The following is a 20,152-nucleotide window of genomic DNA, read 5'->3' on the forward strand; positions in this document are numbered from 1 at the left end:
TTTCTTAATTTGCTTTATCTATAAGACCAGGGGAGGTTTTCATTGGCTAGCAGGCTGAAGAGAATATGAGTTTTTAAACAAATTCTATTTTAAAGAATGTATTGTTTGAATTTCAGTTTTGAAACAAAGCTATGTCAGATATTTTCAGACCTCAATGCTACTTACCGTACAATTCAAGGCCATTTACAATCTGAAAATTTTAAGGTATGTATATTTTATTGTTTTTGCCCTGATATGTCAAATGGAGGAGGGCATTAGAGGGATATAAAAGAATGTAAGGCAAATATAATATTTAAGCTTGGATCTTTTAGAAATTACTCTTAAAATTCTTTAAAATATTGTGTTGGTAGTTAGTTTTTAGTTTTATGTTAATTTAAATATTTTTGATTTTCAAAATTTTCATTAATGATTTATTAGTTTTAATTGTGTGTATGTGTCTCTGTATGGATATATAGACATGTGTGCATCTGCCTGTCTAGGCAGAGGTGTAGGATCCCCCTGGAGTCAGAGTTACAGGAAATTGTGACCCAGCTGATATAGGAGCTTTTGTTTTGTTTTCCTCCTCCTCACAAAACACATTTATAAGATTATTAGTTTTATCGTGGTATATATAATTTGCCTGGATTAGGAACATGCATTGTGGTTATTCATGGTTGTTTAGAAAGTACCTTTAGGGCATTGGTAGTTCCAGTATATCAGGTGATTGTGATGAGAGGCCTCACCTTCTGAGATATGGGTCCTGGAGGTGCCCCCTGATCCTGTGTCTGCTTAGGTAAGGATCTGAAACTGAACACGAATTGCAGCAGCCATCTTTCTGAGTTTCAGGGTGGCCTGAAGCTTTGGCCTGTATTCCTTCCTTCTCCCAGAAAATAGGAAGATTGAGTAGATGTAGTGGCCACCCATCACAGTGCCACCAGAGGAAGGCCTCTACCCTAGTGTGAAGTGTGCTATTCTGAAAACCCAGTACCATTGGAGACACAGTTCTTCACAGCTGTGTCCAGGCGCAGAACCTGATAGAAGTAGTGGCATCTCTGCTTTCCCAGTTTGCTGTGGGAGCACAAAGGTGACTTATGAATGACCTTGATCGTGAATGAAAATCTCATCTTCAGAGGTTGTAAGGAGCGCTGGACACTTTTTATTTAAATCACGAGTACATATTTAAGATGGGCTGGGATGATTTTGATGGGCTGCTTTGAAGGGGATAAAACCTCTTAAAAGAAAAAAACAATAACTTTAACCTATAGGCCATCATTAAGAAAAAGCCTATCAGGACTGGAGAGATGACTCAAGTTAAGAGCACTTACTGCTCTTCCAGAGGTCACGAGTTCAGTTCCTAACACCCATGTCAGACAGCTCACAACTGCCTATAACTCCAGCCTCAGGGAACCCAGTGTCTTCTTCCAACTTCCCACCAACACATTGATAAAATTAGAGAAGAGAATTTTTAAAAAGAAAAAAAGGAAAAGCCAATCGAGCCCCCCCACCCCCACCTTAATAATTGAATAAGTGAATATACTATTGAGGGAAGGGGACTTTGTTGGGAAATTTCTTTAGTTTAGGAAGCTGTCCCATGTCCTCATTATATTGGTATTTGTCTTAGGGTTTTATTGCTTTGAAGAAACACCATGACCACAGCAACTCTCAGACAGGAAATCATTTCATTGGAGCTGGCTCATAGTTTCAAAGGGTTAGTCCACTATCATCATGGCAGGAAGCATGGTGGCATACAGGCAGACATGGTATTAGAGAAGGAGCTGAGAGTTCTGTGTCTTGATCTGCAGGCAGCTGAAGGAGTCTGTGTGCCACACTGGACATAGCTTGAGCATAGAAGACCCAGAGCCCACCCCCACAGTGACACACTTCCTCCCACAAAGTCACATCTCCTAATAGTGCCAAGCTTTCAAACACATGAGTCTTATTAATCAAACCACCACAATAGTTAAACAAATCCATAAAAATCTTTTTAGTCTTGAATTTTTATTATAAATTATGCTTTATAGAAAAGTATAGGAAATATACAAAGAAAAATTTTAGCCTTCATTGAGTCATATTGGATTCAGGATAAAGCTTGGTGGCTTTGGTCTCTAGTGATCAGAAGGTACTATGAGATAGTTTTTCAGAATGTAGCTCACATACACTAAGGACAACATGAGAGTTTACCTTAATTAAAAAACAAGTGCTCCCTCCTCCCAGTATTTTTAGGTCTTTATTCTGTTTACTTGGAAGATAACATTGCTTTAAACAATTTGGAAATGACACACATAGTCACTGACTGTGTGTTTTCTATTTATCCAGCAACGGGTAATGACCTGCTTCAGAGCATGGGAAGATTGGGCAATCTATCCAGAACCATTTTTGATCAAACTTCAAAATATTTTCTTAGGACTTGTAAATATCATTGAAGAGAAGGAAACAGAGGTAGGTATTCTGTATTTAAACATTGCTCTGGGGAGAGGGATGTTACATATGGAACATGAAAGGATTTGTGATTTATTAGTAAAAAATATACAGAATCCTGTCAGCTAACAAGGGGTTCTTCATATCCTTACTGAAAATAAACTTCATTAAGTTGAAGATACATTCAATACTGAACCTGAGAGCCTAGTCTACCTTGAATATCTCATAGAGCTTAAATATGCCTATAGCTAGGCAAAAATGATCTAACAGGAAACACAGTTTTAAAGAAAGTGTTGAGTATGTCATTTAACTTACTGAAGACTTGTAATCAATAATGATGGCAACAAAACACTGTAGATAGATATTATTTGTCCACGTGATCAGATGGTTGACTGGTGCCCATAGTTAAGTGCCACTGCCCAACATCATGAAAACATCGTGCAGTATTTCACTACCCTAAGGATCAAAATTTGAAGAACAGTTATTACTGAATGTGTGTTGTATTGCATCATCACAAATTTTTAAAAGAGTGTAAGTCAAACCATCAAGAGTTGGGAATTGTTTATGTATAAAAACTTTAAAGCTAGTTTAAAAATAAACATATACATACTTGGAAGATGTAGCATGATGGTACCAAATTGTGTTCATCATTATTCTCTTGCTTTTTTCCTCCAAAATGACTTGTAAATCTTTCATCTTCATTTCTTGTAGTAATGCATGATTCTCTTTGTTGGTGAATTGAGGTCATTCATGTTTAAGGTTATTATTGAAAAGAAGGTTTCTTAATTGTTATAATCCTAATTGTTATTTTTTATTTTTCCCTGTTTGTTTTGAGTTTCTCACCTCTTAGGATCAGGGCTTACTGGTTTATCAGGTTGGATATGATGGATTCTTTTCTATCTTTGTTTATCTTGCAAATTTTTCATTCCTAGCTTTTGTGATTAAGACTGTCTTCCTCTTCTTGTATAGTATTTAATGTCTTTTGCATTGCTGGCTTGGTGCTTGTGAACTGCCTTAGTTTTGTTTTGAAATGTTCTTAATTCTGAGTATTAAAAAAACAAGTTTGCTGGGTTGCATCATTCCCTGCTCTCCTGCTTTGGGAGTGCTGAGGGATGTATTAACTCTGATGCTTCTTGCCTTTGTGGGTGAGTTGACATTTTGCCTTACAGCTGTTTTGCTTTGTATTTTAATGTCTTTACCATGTATACCACATGCCTGGTCATGCCTGTTGGGTTTCTAAGCACCTATTGTGTTAAAAACAAAACAAAACTCTGGATTTCTAAAATTTTCCACTCCTAAATTTCATTGAATCAGTTAATTCTTTGCGCTTTTAGTGCTTATCTAAACCTGTCCTATATCCCAGGAATGATTAGGTTTGGGCTCCTGGCCATGTCTTAGAGTTCTTGGATGTCTGTGGTCTTGATTGTTTATTCATTTGTTTTCCTCATTGATATTTGAGTGTGGTATTTCATCCACTTTGTCTTCCATGCCTAATATTCTTTGTTCTGCTTAGGAGAGTCTATTGGTGATGCTTCCTACTGTTTAGTTTTGCTTTAGATATATTTCATATATATGGGTGTTTTGCCTGCATGTGTGCATGTGTACCACATGTATGCCTGGTGCCTACAGAGATCCAGACAAAAGGATCAGATCCCCTGGTACTGAAGTTACTGATGGTTGTGAGCCACCGTGTGGGTGCTAAGAATTGAACCCAGATTTTCTTGCAAGAGCAAGTATTCTTCACCATTGAGCATTGAGCCATCTCCGCAATCTGCTCCCCCACAAACACATACATACACCTAAACAAATATATAAAACATAAAAAACCAAAACAACCCCTCCAGCCTTTTTAACTTTTTGTTTGTCTGTTTCTTGAGCCATGGTTTCTCTATGTAGCTTTGTAGACCAGATTGACTGGCCTTGAACTCATAGAAATCCACCTGAATGCTGAGATTGCAGGCATGCAGGCATGTACTTGCCACAGCTCATGAGAAGAGACCAGAATATTAATCAGTCTCTCTTGCTCACCTTACTTAGTCCAGGGATTGAACTCAGGTTGTTAACTCTGTATGTGCACATGTCTGACTTCCCGTACAATCTTGTGAATCACTACTGTAAATTTTGTTTCATGGAGGTTTTAATTTCTAACATTTCTAATTTTTTCAATCCATATTGTTAACTTTGTTAACAGTTTTCCTGTCTGTTGCTGACTTTTCTTTAGGGTCTGGTTTGTATCATTTGTTATTTTTACACGAAAAATTTGCAAAGTTTCTTCCGACTTAACTTATATTAGTATCTGGGTTTCCTAGTCGAGGACTTAGGATCTTTGGGATATCCTTGACTTTCATCTTTCCATGCTGCTGTGTTGTAGCCTGTGCATCTGTAAGTTTGGCTGTACTTTTAGGTTTTGTAAGAGGGAGTCTTATTGAGCAGCCTTCTTTTGAGGGCTGTCTCCAGGCCCCTCTGGTGAGTTTGGAGTAAATTGTTTTTGGAAGCCAGGAATTGCACTTTGACTCTGTTCCTTTCCAGAATGTTTTCACTTCCTTCGTGGATTTTCCTGACTCTCCTTCACCAGTTGGTGAGGAGGCAGCTACTTTTTTGGGGTGGGGGTGGGGGGCATCTTGTTAAACTCTTGTTTCAGTTTCTTCAGTGTACAGTGCTCCTGCCACTGGACTTTGTACACATTCTTCTTTCTGGACCTTGTGTCCTACCTGATCTCAGCCTAACTAACTTACACCAATAATAAGCACTTAGTACCTGCTAGGTAAATAAATGTATAGTTAAAGGCTGCCTTAGTAGGCTAGATGATAAAGCATGTTTACATTGTGTCTGGAAATATGAATCTCCAGCCATATTGATTTGTACTGTATTTTAAGTTAATCTAATAGTGAGAGATTTAGGCAAGTCAAGAAAACATTACAGTAGTGCATGTTTCTGTAGGATGTACCAGATGATCTTGATGGTGCTCCCATTGAGGAAGAGCTTGATGGTGCACCGCTGGAAGATGTGGATGGAATTCCCATTGATTCTACTCCCATCGATGATCTCGACGGAGTCCCTATAAAAAGCCTTGATGATGATTTGGATGGAGTGCCTTGTAAGTTCAGATTTCAAACATTAGGACTAACAGGTTTAATTGCCAAAATGGTTAATTTTTGCACATGATGTTCTGGAGAAATATTTAATTTTTGATTATGTCAAGACACCTTTTCTGATATTTTAAAACTCAGGTAGCTTGCAGTGTGCTTGACTATGGCAAAGGAAAGGCTTTATTGTGGTCATCTTTCTTTTTGGGGGACTGTTACTCTCCTATAATAGCAGGTTTTTCCTTTATGTCTCAGTTGTCTGAAAGCCATAGGCAACATCTTGTGTTTGTTTCTTAGTCATAATGTCAGATGCCCAGTGTCTTCTGTTCTCCTGTTTGTTTCTTTGTACCTAAAATTACATTAAGGTGTTGAATAAAGTATGAACTTTGTAGTTTAGAATATAATTTAGCATTTATTTGTAGTGAGGTAGTCCAGTGGGCGTGGTCAGTGCTACAGAAGGACTACCTCACTACATTTATTTATCTATGTTTATCCCTCTCACCTCCATATTCTTAAAATTTTCTATGCAGTAGTTCTTTGTCCATTTTCTGCCTTGCTGTTCATGCTTAAAATTACCTGCTACCAACTTTGATCTGCAAATATTAAATGGAAAATTCAAAAGAATTCACAAATTTTAGGTATCAGAGTATATTTTAGCAGTTATTCTTTTTCATGATTATTTTTACTACATTTTTACTGTGCCTGATTTATAAATACTTGTGGATAATAAACATAATAAATACGTAGTTGAGAGCTGTTCAGAGCCAAGACTAGAGGTCTTGGGATGTGGCTGCTATGGATAAAAGAGGGATTGCATTGCACTGCTTAAAAATAGGGTTTAAAGTAAAAAAGTGAGTTAATTATATCCTTGTTCTTGATACTGCCAACGGTTTTTCTACATGTGTACTTACTTTTATTAGCTTTTTGATAAGCCCATTAGTTTGAGTCATCCCTTAATATATTTAATAGCTCATCTTTTCTTCAATAGTGGATGCAACTGAAGACTCAAAGAAGAACGAACCCATCTTTAAAGTTGCCCCATCAAAATGGGAGGCTGTAGATGAATCTGAATTGGAAGCACAAGGTGAGTAAATTACAAACATTGAGCTTTTAAGCAGTTGTGTACTGGGGTAGTGGTGTCATTCAGTGGTATAGTACTAGCATGTGGAAGGCACAGGGTTGAATCCCCAGGACTTGGTAAGGGAGAAGAAAATTGAGTTCTTATAATAATTATTGGTGCCTTTGTATTTGCACGTGTATGTTTTCTTTGTGTTTAAAACCGCTGTTTTCAGCCTTCAGACTTGGTGTTTTAGAAATATCCTAAGCATTCATTGATTGTTGGCGCTCCTGTAGTGTAATTGTCTTAGAGCCTTCAGTTTGGAAGCTTTGAGAGTACAATCAGCAACATCATGAAAAACCTTTCAGGTTAAAGTGTTTCAGTGGAAAGTGTAGTTGGGAAGCATCATCCTTTTGGAAATCCCACAACGTTTACTAGATCCAGTTAAATTTGCCTTTCTGTTTATACTTACTTGGACCCGTATCTGTTAATATTTGTTGGTCTGGTAAAAATAAATCTTTCCATTCACCATAGAAATAAATGTGACAGTGTTTTTAATCATTCCTGAATTTGCATAGTTATAATGTAGGTATGTGAAAAGGGGATGTGTAGAACATGAAGATGACATACATAAGCTTAAGATAAAGCTTCTGTAATACAAACTTTAGTTCTAAAGTTGGGTTTCTGCTGTGCTGTAGCAAAAATGCTAATTTACTTTTCCCTCTGCAGCTGTAACAACTTCTAAGTGGGAGCTGTTTGATCAGCACGAAGAATCAGAAGAAGAAGAAAACCAAAAGTAAGAATCTTAAGTTTCACACATATTTAGTTCTCTGCACATATACACTCCCTTTCTTACTGACAGGTGTGGTTGAAATAGTAGTGAAGCGGATAACTTCACCTTCAGCTCATTTTCAGTCTCCATCGTTTTTTCCCAGAGAATAAAGAGCTTTGGTCTCTGCTGTGCACCAGGCTTCACCTTGATGGGTTTCTTCCCTAGGCTGTACATTTCTGCCTTGTAGCTGCTATTTCATCAGCTGTGTTTGTTCCAAATCTTTGTCATCAAATACTATTTTAGATCCATTAAAAAAAAAAAGTGATTTTTGAAATGTTAAGTGGGAAGGTTGTACTTCTTTCCTTTTGGGTAGTCCATCGCTAAGTACTGTTTTGTTATTTTAAATGTAAACATGTCAGAAGAACTAGAAAGGGATGGGGAGGGCTTTGTGAGTATAAAGAAATTATGATTTTGATAGTTTTCTCATTTGTAGTCATTATAAAATTATTTTTGTCTTTGACATTGTGGTGGTAAGAACCTAAAGTTTGTCTTGGTAAGTTTTATGAAGCTTCATGCTTTTTAAAGTCATTGCTGTGACTATTGAGTTTTATATGTTATTCTGGGAAGAGTTTTTGTGTGTTTGTTTTTTAAAACCTATAAAAAAATGGGAAAGCACTTTTGTTGTCCCAGCACAGAATGTCATTTGTATGCACGTGTATGCAACTGATGGCTTGCAAGGAAGTGTACTCAGTTTGTGGACAGTTTAATGGCACGAGAGAACTGATAGGGAGATGGGTGTGATGGAACCTGGTAATGATGAGATGCCATGGTGGTAGCTCTCTGGAACTGCAGAGTACTGGAGTTGAATGATTTGGTTTGCTTTGTAACTGCTTTCGTTGTCTTTTTATGTTCATGACTATCATTAGCAACATCTCAAAATGTTAGCATAAATATATGCTGTACTAATCAAATAATTTTTAAATTTACAGTGAAGGGTAGAAAGTCCATCAGAGAACTCCAGATATATTGTTAAGTTCATTTTCTGAAAGTATTGGGTGGGTGGGGGGTGGTAAAATTGGTTTTTGCGTGACTGTATTATATGAGTGTGTTTTAGCACTGATGTTGATTTCTGGTCCCTTCAGAATTTCTTACAGTTCACTGCTGCTCTCTAGTGGCTGGATCAGAAATGCCATTTTGCTGAGAGCTACTTCATACAACTGTTGAATTTTCACTGTGGTGGAATTTAAAATTAGTACTTGTAACAGGTGGAAAGAAATGCTAAAAGTGGTAGCATTTTTAATGAATTTAATACTGATTTAGAATTTTGAAATTCCATTTTTCATAAAAATATAGCAGGAAGCTATAGCTTCGAGGTTAATTGCACTTGTTGCTTTTGAATAGGATCAGGGTTGATTCCTAGTACCTGCATTGAGGGTCACACCCATCCTTAACTCAGTTTCAGGGGTTCCAAAACCCTCTCCTGATGCTCATGGGCAACAGGCATGCACACAGTACACATATATGCATTCAGGCAAATTTCTCATACGTATAAAATAAAACAAGTAAGTCTAAAATAAAAAAGTACAGACTTCATAAACATACAAAACAAGAAGTGAATAAGATCTAGGTTTCTGGATCAGCTGTAACATAACAGTTGAAGTTTTCTAATGCTCAGACTTTATGTGGTGCTTTATTCAGTATAATGTGCTAATCACATAAGCTCCTATGTGTTGGATCGATAGTTTTATGGTGTGTGTGACAAATTCATTTATTTTCCAGATGGTAGCCTCTGCAGAAGGAGGGGTAAACATTAAACCTTCACTGAACTGAGGACTATGCAACATTTATTGGTTATTCCTTTTATTTCCTTTCATGACAGTGTTGCAGAATGGAAAGCACACTGGTAATATTAATACAGAATTTATTAAAAGCATGGTTATATTATTATATTGAAACTCAACTTTTTCTCTAGAAGGAAACAATTTTTAGAACTCTCTAACATATTATTTGACCAAGTATTTGCAGAGAAAGTTTTAGATATTCCTCAGTATCATTTAAGTTCAATGACAATGAGAAACAAATACCCAAACTGTAAAATACAATATTTTGTTTTCCGTACTGTGACATGCAGTGTATTCTCTGTTTCCAAAGTCAAGAAGAAGAAAGTGAAGATGAAGAAGACACTCAGAGTTCCAAATCAGAAGAACATCATATGTATTCTAACCCGGTCAGAGAAGAAATGACTGAGTCTAAGTTCTCTAAGTACTCTGAAATGAGTGAAGAAAAACGAGCTAAGCTTCGTGAAATTGAGGTTTGTATTATTACTTTAAAATTAAAACTACTTTTAGTGGCCTGTAACGTTCAACACCAAATTAACTGTCTCTTGGCAACACATTGTCTCTGCTTGGAAACCTCCATAGGAGTTAACATAGTCTCGTAGTTCAAGTATCCCTTTTTCTCAATGCTAGCCTTGTTTTTCTCTCTAGATTTGTTTCCTGTCCTGCTTATCTCTGTGATTTTACTTAGTTTGTGTGTTTGTGGGTGTTTTTTTTTTTTTTTTTTGGTCCTCTGTTTGAATGCATGGCATATAGGAGAGCCTCTGAAGAAATGGATTCCAAGGAATAGGAAAAACCATTCAATTTTGAATGCATACCATATATAACTAGGAAAAAGTAAAGTATTTTATGGTACATTCACTTTAGGTTTATATTTTATTGATTATAGTGATTTATTTGGAAGGTTTCATGGTAGGGTGTAGAGTATACATTGCCTGAGTCTTAACATTAAGAAGAAAGAAAAAAATAGGTGGGCAAGCTCAAACATTCTCAGGCAAACTTTACCCTCCTCTCTTAGTCCTTTCTTTTTTACAATGCTGTTTGTTTTGTATCTCAGGCTGCTTGGACTTGTTGGAGAGAAGCATTTGGGGAACTTTAAAATAAATGGTATCTATTAGCATACATTAGCTATATGTGAGTTTCATCACATTTTCATGCATGGACATAATGTATTTTGAACAAAGTCAACTCCCATTACCCTCTTTTGTCCCCTCCACTCCCCACACTCCCATTGAGCTTCTTCCTGTTTCCAACCAATCTTATACTTTCATGACTGGTAATTGTGTGTATGTATGTGCATGCATGTGTGTGTCGCCCAGTGAACTTTCATTAGGTTTGCTTTGGGACCTTGAGTGGTAAGAGCTTATTTACAGGGAAGTCTCTCCTTCACATGACAACCTGTAACTGTTGTAGATCCTCAGGGAGGGAATAAGACCTCATAAAGAGAGAAGCATTATTGAGTGATCAGGATGGTAAACTTTCCCAACAAAACAGCCCCATAGTCTAGAATTTGAAAAGAATGGGTAAGAGTCCTCAGTCCATAGTACCTATTTAATAGTAATGTTGAATGCCTGCTGTGTGCCAGCATCTTTCTTCTTATGATACATACTGTATTGATTTCCTTTCTACCTCTCTCTACATAAGCACTGGTAGGCATACTCTTTCTCATTACCTCTTTACCCAGTATCACAAAACCAAAGAAAGAAAGCATTTTTTTTTAACCCTATGCAGAATCATCATGATTCCAGTTTGTAAGTAAAGATAAGAAGGTTTACGTTAGTAATTCATTTCCCCTACAGTACACATTTTTGGTCTAACAGTTTTAGGTGAATGGGTGGGTGTTATATAGTGGTGAACTCACTCACTGTTGGATCTTTTTCATCCTGTGAAACCTTTTGTAACTCACTAAACTGTCTGTCTTCCTGAGGAGCCCTTCCTACTTTGACAAAGCTACTAAGAGTAGAAGTAAGCTATGCATGATGGCCCATGCTTGCAACCTCAGATACGTGGGAGCCTGGGGCAGGAAGAGTATAAGTTTGAGACTTACCTGAGCTACTCAGAGAATCCAAGAACAGTCTGGGCAGTTGTCTCAAACTAAAAAGAAAGTGTGGGTGGTGGTGGGGAGTGGGTGTAGAGTATGTGGTAAGAAAGGAGAAAGCAGGTGTGTTGTGTGGAAGTCAGAGGACAAGTTCCAGGGGGCCAGTTCTCTCCTACCTTGTTGAAGCAGGGTCTTATTACTTGTGCCATTCTGTATACTCCAGAATAAATGAGCTGCAGACCCTCAGTGATTTTTCATGTCTGCCTCATGTAGTGCCAGGAGTGCTGCGTTACTGATCCAGGTCACCAGATCACCACATCAGCATTTTATATATGGGTTCTCAGGGCTGAACTCAGGTTGTCAAGCTTGAATGACATTTTATCTTTTGAGCCATCATTCCAACCCTAGTTTAAAATATACCATCAATTTATTCTCTTCAGAATTTTTTTTTTTTTTTTTTTTAATGTATGTCAAAAGAATTGTGGATTCTCCTTCCACAGTGTGGTCCTTGGGATCAAATAGATCATCAGGTCATCAGGCCCTTGGGAGACCAAGTTAGAGGGTTATGAGTTTGAGGTCAGCCTGGACATTTGCCTCCAGGACTAGGAAGTAGTCAAAATATTTAAATTTCCAGAATAAAAATGTGAAATTAGTTTCATCTTTCCTTATATTTTCTCTTTCTGTTATTGATTTTACATGGTTGGGTTTTTGTTGTTTGTTTGTTTTTTTTTTTTGGAATTGTAGGGTTGGGTACTGGTTTTCAGATTTTTGACTATTGCCATGTGTGTGTGAATCTGTGATTTTTGCATATAATTAGCCAGAAATCTTACAATGAATATGTAAGTGGTCTACTAGCATGCTACAGGGAATATTCATTCTATAAATAGCGTAGGGCATTCTAAGGGACACATTTTAAGAATGGGAACAAGGAATTCTTTCTGATCTTTAAGTCAGTATTACTGTTATTATTTTAAAAGGTATACAGTCTGAATATGGTTCAATGTTTTGATGGTCGGTGGTTATGCTGCTGTAAATAGAATGGATGTGGCTATGTATTTTGTTCTAAGGAGCTGTAATTAGAACACCACCATTGTTTTTTAAAATAGGTTAAAACCTATTTTCTGTTTATATCCTGCTGATTGTTAAAACTTGCTCCAAGTGTGCTTGCCTGTACTCACCTTTTCCTTCTGATTTGGAGAAGTAAATACCAAAGTCACTGTTAACAAGTATGTTCTTAAGGTTGTAAAACAGTCTATGGCTTAGTCCTCTCCTGGCTGAGAACATGTGTGTTGTTGTTTGATGACCTGAATTTTGTGTGGTTGGCTTGTCTGACAGAGTTTCTATTGTTATATTTGACCAAGTCCTAACCAGTCACTGCTTTGCTGTAGGAGAAAAACAATGCTTGAGAAATTGTGATAGAAAATTCTTATTAAAAATGTCTTATTTCACAGCTCAAAGTTATGAAGTTTCAAGATGAATTGGAATCTGGAAAGAGACCTAAAAAACCAGGCCAAAGCTTCCAGGAACAAGTTGAACACTACAGAGATAAACTGCTGCAACGAGTAAGGAATATGTGTATTCAGTAATAGCATTTCCACAGTTCCCTCTCTGTAGACTATTAGGGAATAAATATCCTAAAGGGAAGTGCATTGCAAACAGTAGCCTTTAATGTATAAACATGGAATGGCAATTAGAAATATTTTATTCTGGGTACTGCCCATGGACTGGACAATCTTGCTAAGAATATGCTTTCAGAAGTGGAAAACCCTATGGGAAGACATATTACATTGATGATAGTAAGAAACCAGTAATCAATCCTAGGAAGTAACATGAATGAAGACGGAGATGAGGTTTGGAAAGTACTGCTCTTGGGAAGTTAATAAGAGGTAGAATACTTAGCACACCAAGGAGTGCTGGGCTTAGGTAGAATGTAGGAATATGCAGAATTAGGACCCATATAGTGATTGTGGAAATGCCCAGGACTTCCTTGGAATTGCTATTTTATTTGGTACTTTGTCCATCATTATAGTGATAGTAACAGTACCAAACAAGAAAAAGGCATGCCCAGGAGCTTACACAGGTACAGTGGAATCCTATACCAGTCTCTGTTGCATACCATTGGAGTTTTCTCTTATAGATCATAGTTAGGATTGCTATTATTGTTGTTCCATGCTATTAAGTCAGAATGTTTAAAATAGATTAGTATAGTTTGTATAAAATGTATAGTCAGGCAAGAAATACTTTTTTTTATCATTTAGTAAAGTGTATACTGTACATTGTTAAGAGTTAAGTTGGTCTCCTTTGTACTTCTTTAGATTTATAAGTTTATAAATTTATAATTTATAATGATGTGTTTGGGAAAAACATAATTTAAAATGGTGCTAGTTGTCTGTTCCCTTTGAGTGCCTTTGGTGATAGTATCAAGTTAGTGGTCTTTGTGGAAGATTGCATATTGAAATGCTCTCTGTATCTCAGTGGCAACAAACTAAAAAATAGCTTAGTTACTAGTTTAGTCTCTTATATTCCATGAGTGTTAATTGGAGACCAGATTGTGTTTCTAGCATACACATGCTGAAGGTCAGCTGATGATGATCTTTGTAAATAAAGTGTACTAGAACACAGCTGTGCCTCTTCACCCAGGTATTGTCTATGTGGTTTTCTTGTGATGGTGCAGTTGAACAGTTGTTGAAAGGATTGTATATCCACAAGTCTGGCTCTGTAAAAGTTTGCCAGTGTCTAGTTACAAGATTTTCTCACTTTTTAAAAACGAGAAGCAGCAGTTAGATAATGTTTTTGATTCAATACCAGTCATAAATAAATTCCATTTCTGTTATTAAAGAACTAAGTTGATTTAGTATCTTTAGCTACTCCTTTAATTATTCTACCATTAATAGAAATTGGATTTTTTTTTTTTTTTAATTATATAGAGAGAGTTTTGCCTACATAGTTGAGCTCATTATAGAAGGTTGTGAGCTACTATATGGTTGCTGGGAATAGAGTTCAGGACCTCTGGAAGAGCAGCCCGTGCTCTTAAAGCACTGAACCATCTCTTCAGCCCCCTAGAAATTAGAATTTTATTGAAAAATGGCCATTAGGACAACTAGAGATAAACAAGCAGTTATTTTTCTGGTTTATAAATATATTTATATAATCAGTTTATAAGTTAGGGTTGCATTTCCTTTTATAATAAAATCTTTGGTAAAAACTCTTTTAAGAGAAACTGCTATATACAGACAGAATTGCTTTTATAACTAGGTTCTTGCAGTCTGATGAGGGTCAGTGTGTTTCTTGCTTCCTTTTCCTGATTCATTTTCTCCTTCCCTCCCCTCCCCTTACTCCCCTTCCCATTTTGATGTGGTATGTATGAAGGGACAGGAGCTCTTAGCCTGAATTCCTCATTTTCTCTAGTATGACCATGGTTATTGTACATAAACTTTCTGAGACTGGTTTTCCTCTCTAGATTGAGAGCGATAATGTTGTAAAGGATCACAGGATGACATATGGAAAATTGTAACTGTCTTGTTTGGGTTGTGATAAGCAGCACTCAGTAAGTATTTTGCTGCTGCACAAGGATGATGATGAAGATTTCGTATGTACAAAATGGCTAGTTGCCTGAAAGGGTATTTTTTGAAAATGAAAATGATATTATAATACCTTAATTAGTATTTAAAAAATTCCCAAAAGAGAAAATATGGTTAGATATATAAGCTAGCCTAGATTGACATTTTAAAAAAAAAAAAAAAACTAAATATTTTCTTTTTTAAAAAAAAAAAAAAACAAATCAGGAAAAGGAGAAAGAATTAGAAAGAGAACGTGAAAGAGACAAAAAAGATAAAGAAAAATTGGAATCCCGATCCAAAGACAAGAAGGAAAAAGATGAATGTACTCCAACAAGAAAAGAAAGGTATGGATGTCATAGTTAATCTGCTTTGTTTCAAGATTTGAAGTGCTGTTTGGTTTTAAACTATTTCTATCATCAGTAGCAACAAACCAGAAGTGGATTTCACAATAAACATGTTTTGGCTTTTTGGTGTAGGAGGCAGAGTTAGCTGAGAGGGGTAGCCACGTGGCTTAACTAATTAGGACATCATCTCTTTACTCAGGTTCTTATGGTATTCTTAACCTTAATTCACTGCAGGAATTCAATTACACTATTGAGTATCAGCCCCACGTCTTAAATAACAACTTGTTATATCTGTCGACTCTGCTGTAAGGATCCTTTTCTGTCTTGAAGGAGATTGTGTGTAGAAGCTACAGTGACTTGCTCATCATGTGAAGTCCTTTATTCCAACTTATGTAGTGACGCAGTTACTTCAGTGAACAGAATCAAAAATGTTTTCCAAGTGGTTGCAAATGAGAAACCTGGTGGCATAATCACTCTGTGTATATTTATAAATAGCAAAACTATACAGATTGGCTAGCAAAGAAATGGCACTTTTTTTGTCTTATTTTGATATAATTTCAGTTTTATAGAAGTCAAAAATAATTCCCATGCACTTTTCACCCAATTGCTCTACCGACTAAAATGCTTCTATTTCTCTTTAGTTCTTCCCTTTCTACTTCACCTCCAACCTGTTACTTATAATTGGTCAGTAGAGCCCAGCTTTCTAGAGCCCAGCTTTCTGAATCGTATTCATTTAACTTCACTAAAAGTGCCACACTAAGAAGTCAGCAGAAGCAGGTGGATCTCTATGAGTTTGAGGCCAGCCTGGTCTCCTGAGGGAGTTCTAGAATCGCCTCCAAAGCTACAGGGAAACACTGCATGGAAAGCCAAAAGAAAAAAAAAATAAAATAAAATAAACCTCCGTTGTTATCCAATCCAGAGCATCAGGTTTTCTTTGTCTTCCTAGTAATCTCTTACAGCAAAAGAAAATTGAATTCCATTTGTTTTTTTTGGGGGGTGGCATGATGTCTTACGATTTACTTGTTCATAAAGTAAGGGACCTTGAATGTCTTTGAAAAGTAGCATTAATATGGATAGTGGGAATTAAGTTAGTGTAAGCTAGGAGGAATTAGGAGCTAATTTAGTAAACATTGAAGACGAATACTTAAGGTTGCTTTTGTTGTTGTTGTGTTTGTTTTGTTTTATTTTTGGTTTTGTTTTTTTTTTTTTTTTTTTTTTTTTTTTTTTTTTTTTTTTTTTTTGTCACTTACAGAATTGTCTGTGTTTTGTTTTGTAGGAAAAGGAGACACAGTACTTCTCCCAGCCCATCTCGGAGTAGCAGTGGTAGGCGAGTGAAATCCCCATCACCAAAATCAGAACGGTCAGAACGGTCAGAAAGATCTCATAAAGAAAGCTCACGGTCCAGGTCATCTCACAAAGATTCTCCTAGAGATGCTAGCAAGAAAGCCAAAAGGTAAATGCATGTCACCCTTTGTTATAGTTCAGTCCCCAGTTAATAAATGTTCTATAAGCTTTGGAAATAATATGGTTGGTTTTTTGTTTTGTTTTGTTTTTGTTTTTTAAGATTTCAGAGAAATGTACTTTTATTTTGGGTTATTTCTCATTCCTATTTCGTTTTTGGCTTGATTCAAATATAGAAGAATTCCAACAAGTTAAAGACTGACCAAGGGTTTTCACATGTCCACTGCTGGGAAGTGGGTGTTCCTTTTCATTCTAATCTTTATTTCTGTATAATAAATAGCCTTAGATTTTTGTCAAAGTTGAAGTAAAGGAATAATTTCCCCCACAGAAGTGTGTGTGGGTAAGAAAATAGAATACTATTTGGATCAGCTCTGCAGTAAATAATTTCATATTTTGTTTTATTTAAGCCTTTTAATTCCACAAAAATATTTCATAAATATGTTTGATGTCACAGAGGGAAATTTTTTTGAGCTGCACCTGAATTTATGTGCTAATACTTCATGATTGTAACCATTTGCTGTGAAGTCTTTCCTTCTGTTCAAGACCATACATACTCATTTGTGTGTGCATTTTTTTGTTTGGGAAATCTTTGTGAACAGAACTTAGCAAAATTACTGGCGCCAGATGACATTAATCTTGGGAGACAGAGGCCAGCTAGGCCATCACAGTGAGACCCTGCCTCAAAAACAACAAATTGTTGTTTTAAATGATGACCTTGAGTAGGAGCCCCCCCCCCTCAAAATTACAGAGTGCACAGCTTCTGTGCTTTTAAAATTGTATGAATGTCTTAGTTGCCACCTTGAACTTTATCTTGTGGCTTATAGGTTCAAACTTTGGGGTTATCAGTTACCTGGGGGAACTTATTAAAGATGTACATTCTCTGTAGAGCAGTAGTAAAACTCAGAAATCTGTCTTTTTAAATATTCTTCTGATCACATATGAATGGTCAGTACAAAAAAATAAATCTGTGTGTGTACACAGTAAAGAGTAAATTTGAGTTTGGTGTTTTATTAGTGACTTACATGCCCACTGTAAGCTTATTTTAAACCAGGTAAGAGTGTAAGCAGTTTTGGTAGCCAAGCACTTAGACATAGTTCTTGTTTATTTCTTCAGGTCGCCATCGGGTTCAAGGACGCCTAAAAGGTCTAGGCGATCTCGGTCTAGGTCGCCTAAGAAGTCAGGGAAGAAATCCAGATCCCAGTCCCGGTCTCCTCACAGGTCTCATAAAAAGTCAAAGAAAAACAAACACTGACATATATTTTTAAGATGCCGTCACTTATTGGAAATGCAAGTTTGTTTTGTGCCTGAATGGTCTTGTTTGTTTTTTGTTTTGTTTTGTTTTTTAATAAAAAAAAAAAAAACCACACACACAAAAACAAAATTCTAATGAAAGAGCATTCCTGGGTTCTTTGTTCGTTCGTTCGTTTGTTTGTGAATGCATGTGTAAACTCATGAGTAACTGCATCTGTAGACCTGTCATTGTTTTATATTGTATAAATTACTTTTATTGTGGCTGTTTCTCAAGATGAAATTTTTATTGTGCTAATGAATTTCATCAGAAATGTGTACAATGGATCTGCTGGCAGTAGTAGTATTTTGTTTTAGGATGTTGTGACTTAGATACATAATACAGATGTCTTCCCCTCTTTTGTAGCTTTGACAATTTGAATTAGATTTCAAATAAAATCTGAACAGAAAACTATAATGTTGTTTTTTTGCCCAATTGGTAACACCAAGTCCCTTAAAGACCTACTAAATTAATTTGGCATGGTTGCTGTTTCTTATTCCTAGTGCACTTTACAGGCTCCAATGTTCAAGCATCTAGTGTTTATATTTACTAAGATGACTACCAAAAGTAAAACAAACCCATAAAAAGTTTCCATACCCAGAGATCAGAAGGTATAAATGAGTGGGTATGAAGTGGTATTTGTTACTGTAATGCCCAGTTAAAAGTTCTTTTTCAAAGAAGCAACATGATTCCAAAGCATTCAATCCATCTTCTGAGCAATTACAAATTTTTAGGGTAAATTTAATTTTTATCTTCTATCATGAAACAAGTTTATTTATAAAAAAGATTTTATATAAACGATTTGCCATAGAATTCTTTTGTATAGTAGTTGCCTTTTTTATAATTGTCTGTAGGTTATCTTTAAAATATTGGTATCATGATATTTGTACAGATATTTTGAAACAGTGTTTCTGTTTTGAAGGATTTGGTTTGAAGTACAGCTTTAAATAAAAATTGAAAATGAAATGGTTTTCAGGCAATTTTAACACCCTGTGGTTTGTAAATTCAAGGTGCAAAAAGTTGACTTAAACCATTTGCAGAGTTGAATTTTGTTATAAATAGGAAAGAACTTGCTGTAGTTTTAGGGAGAAGTAGGAAAACTTGTGAATGTTGATCAAAATACTGGAGTGATTATAAAGTAATAAAAGGTTATATAGTCTCGGACTGACACTGTTGTTTGTCAATCTTGCTTTCAGTTTTTCATTTAGGTACTTTATGTAGTTAGTTGTTTTCCTCTAATAATGGATTGTTTGGATTTAACTTACGTTTTAAAATCCTTTCACTTTGTTTACTTAATCTTTCCTAATCCCAAAATACGGCATCCTGACCCGTGATGTGGGGAGCAGTCATGTCAGCTGTACAGTAAGGCATGTTTTCCTCGCTCAGCACATCTACAGAAGCCTTAGAAATGAGCCGGTCATATTGTTTGACATAGTGACTCTTAGCATGAAGATACTGTTCAGTCCTTTGTTTACCTACTTTATTAGAAAATGTTAATTCTGTAAAGTTGCTTAGAATAATTTATGTGAACATTTGGTGCTGATACTTAAAGACCTATAATATAGCTCTTAGAAAAATACCACATTTTTCTTCCATGTTCATTGTCTGGGAGAATGGCATTTTGTATCATCTTTTCAGAAAAATAGTGTTGAGTTGCTGGTAGTTGTGGCATTGCTCATTCTTTGTATCTTTGGATAGGCCAAGAAATAATTGGCCAGAAAGTGGTTTTCTTTTTTTAAGGCAAGTTAGGAGGAATAGTTACTTTTCTCTCTTGAATATAAAACTTTAGCTTGGTTTTGGGTGTTTGTAGTGTTTTATACTGCAACAGATCCATAGGTAACTATTATAGTTAAATCTTGCAACAGATAGACTTGGCTTTCTTTGGGGGTAGGTGGGAAATTACCATAATCTGGAGTTCTTTATATATTCGGTTGTTTTGAATTTTGTTTTCTTGAATTGTAAATAGCATTAACTAGGTTATTTTCAGTTTTACTTTATGAGGAAACATCTAGAATAAGCTGTTAAAATTCTCAGTGGATTCAGGTGACGCATACCTGTTATGCCAACCTAGAGGTCCAATGACCATAAGCTCAGGAGTTGAGACCTGCTGGGGCAGGACTGAGATCCTGTCAAAAACATATTCCCTGTAAGTGTCATGGGATTCGGAACTGGTGCATGTCTTATAAGAAGGAAGCTGTTCTGCACATTTTTTTTTTTTCTAATAGCTTAGTTTTCATATCTAAAGAACACAGCATAATTTTTTATTAATTGACTTAAAATGTTCACAAATGATCTGAGAGTTATAGGAAAGTGG

The 20,152-nt window shown here is 36.1% G+C and overlaps 1 protein-coding gene across 5 annotated transcripts in view; it reads left to right on the forward strand.

The window, feature by feature from the left end:
* Positions 1 to 19,006, forward strand: part of U2surp (U2 snRNP associated SURP domain containing) — a 52,947-nt gene extending 33,941 nt beyond the window's left edge. For all 5 annotated transcript variants that reach the window (XM_051207061.1, XM_051207068.1, XM_051207082.1 and 2 more), the window contains 10 exons: positions 117 to 204; positions 2,296 to 2,418; positions 5,338 to 5,494; positions 6,472 to 6,567; positions 7,270 to 7,336; positions 9,464 to 9,623; positions 12,637 to 12,747; positions 14,971 to 15,089; positions 16,366 to 16,542; positions 17,664 to 19,006. In XM_051207061.1, coding sequence (XP_051063018.1) covers positions 117 to 204; positions 2,296 to 2,418; positions 5,338 to 5,494; positions 6,472 to 6,567; positions 7,270 to 7,336; positions 9,464 to 9,623; positions 12,637 to 12,747; positions 14,971 to 15,089; positions 16,366 to 16,542; positions 17,664 to 17,802 — 1,237 coding nt within the window. In that variant the 3' untranslated portion in view covers positions 17,803 to 19,006. The remainder of the gene's footprint in view (positions 1 to 116; positions 205 to 2,295; positions 2,419 to 5,337; positions 5,495 to 6,471; positions 6,568 to 7,269; positions 7,337 to 9,463; positions 9,624 to 12,636; positions 12,748 to 14,970; positions 15,090 to 16,365; positions 16,543 to 17,663) is intronic.
* Positions 19,007 to 20,152: the final 1,146 nt, after the last annotated feature.

The sequence above is a fragment of the Phodopus roborovskii genome, unplaced genomic scaffold, assembly GCF_943737965.1.
Source record: "Phodopus roborovskii unplaced genomic scaffold, PHOROB, whole genome shotgun sequence".
NCBI classification, from domain to species: domain Eukaryota; kingdom Metazoa; phylum Chordata; class Mammalia; order Rodentia; family Cricetidae; genus Phodopus; species Phodopus roborovskii.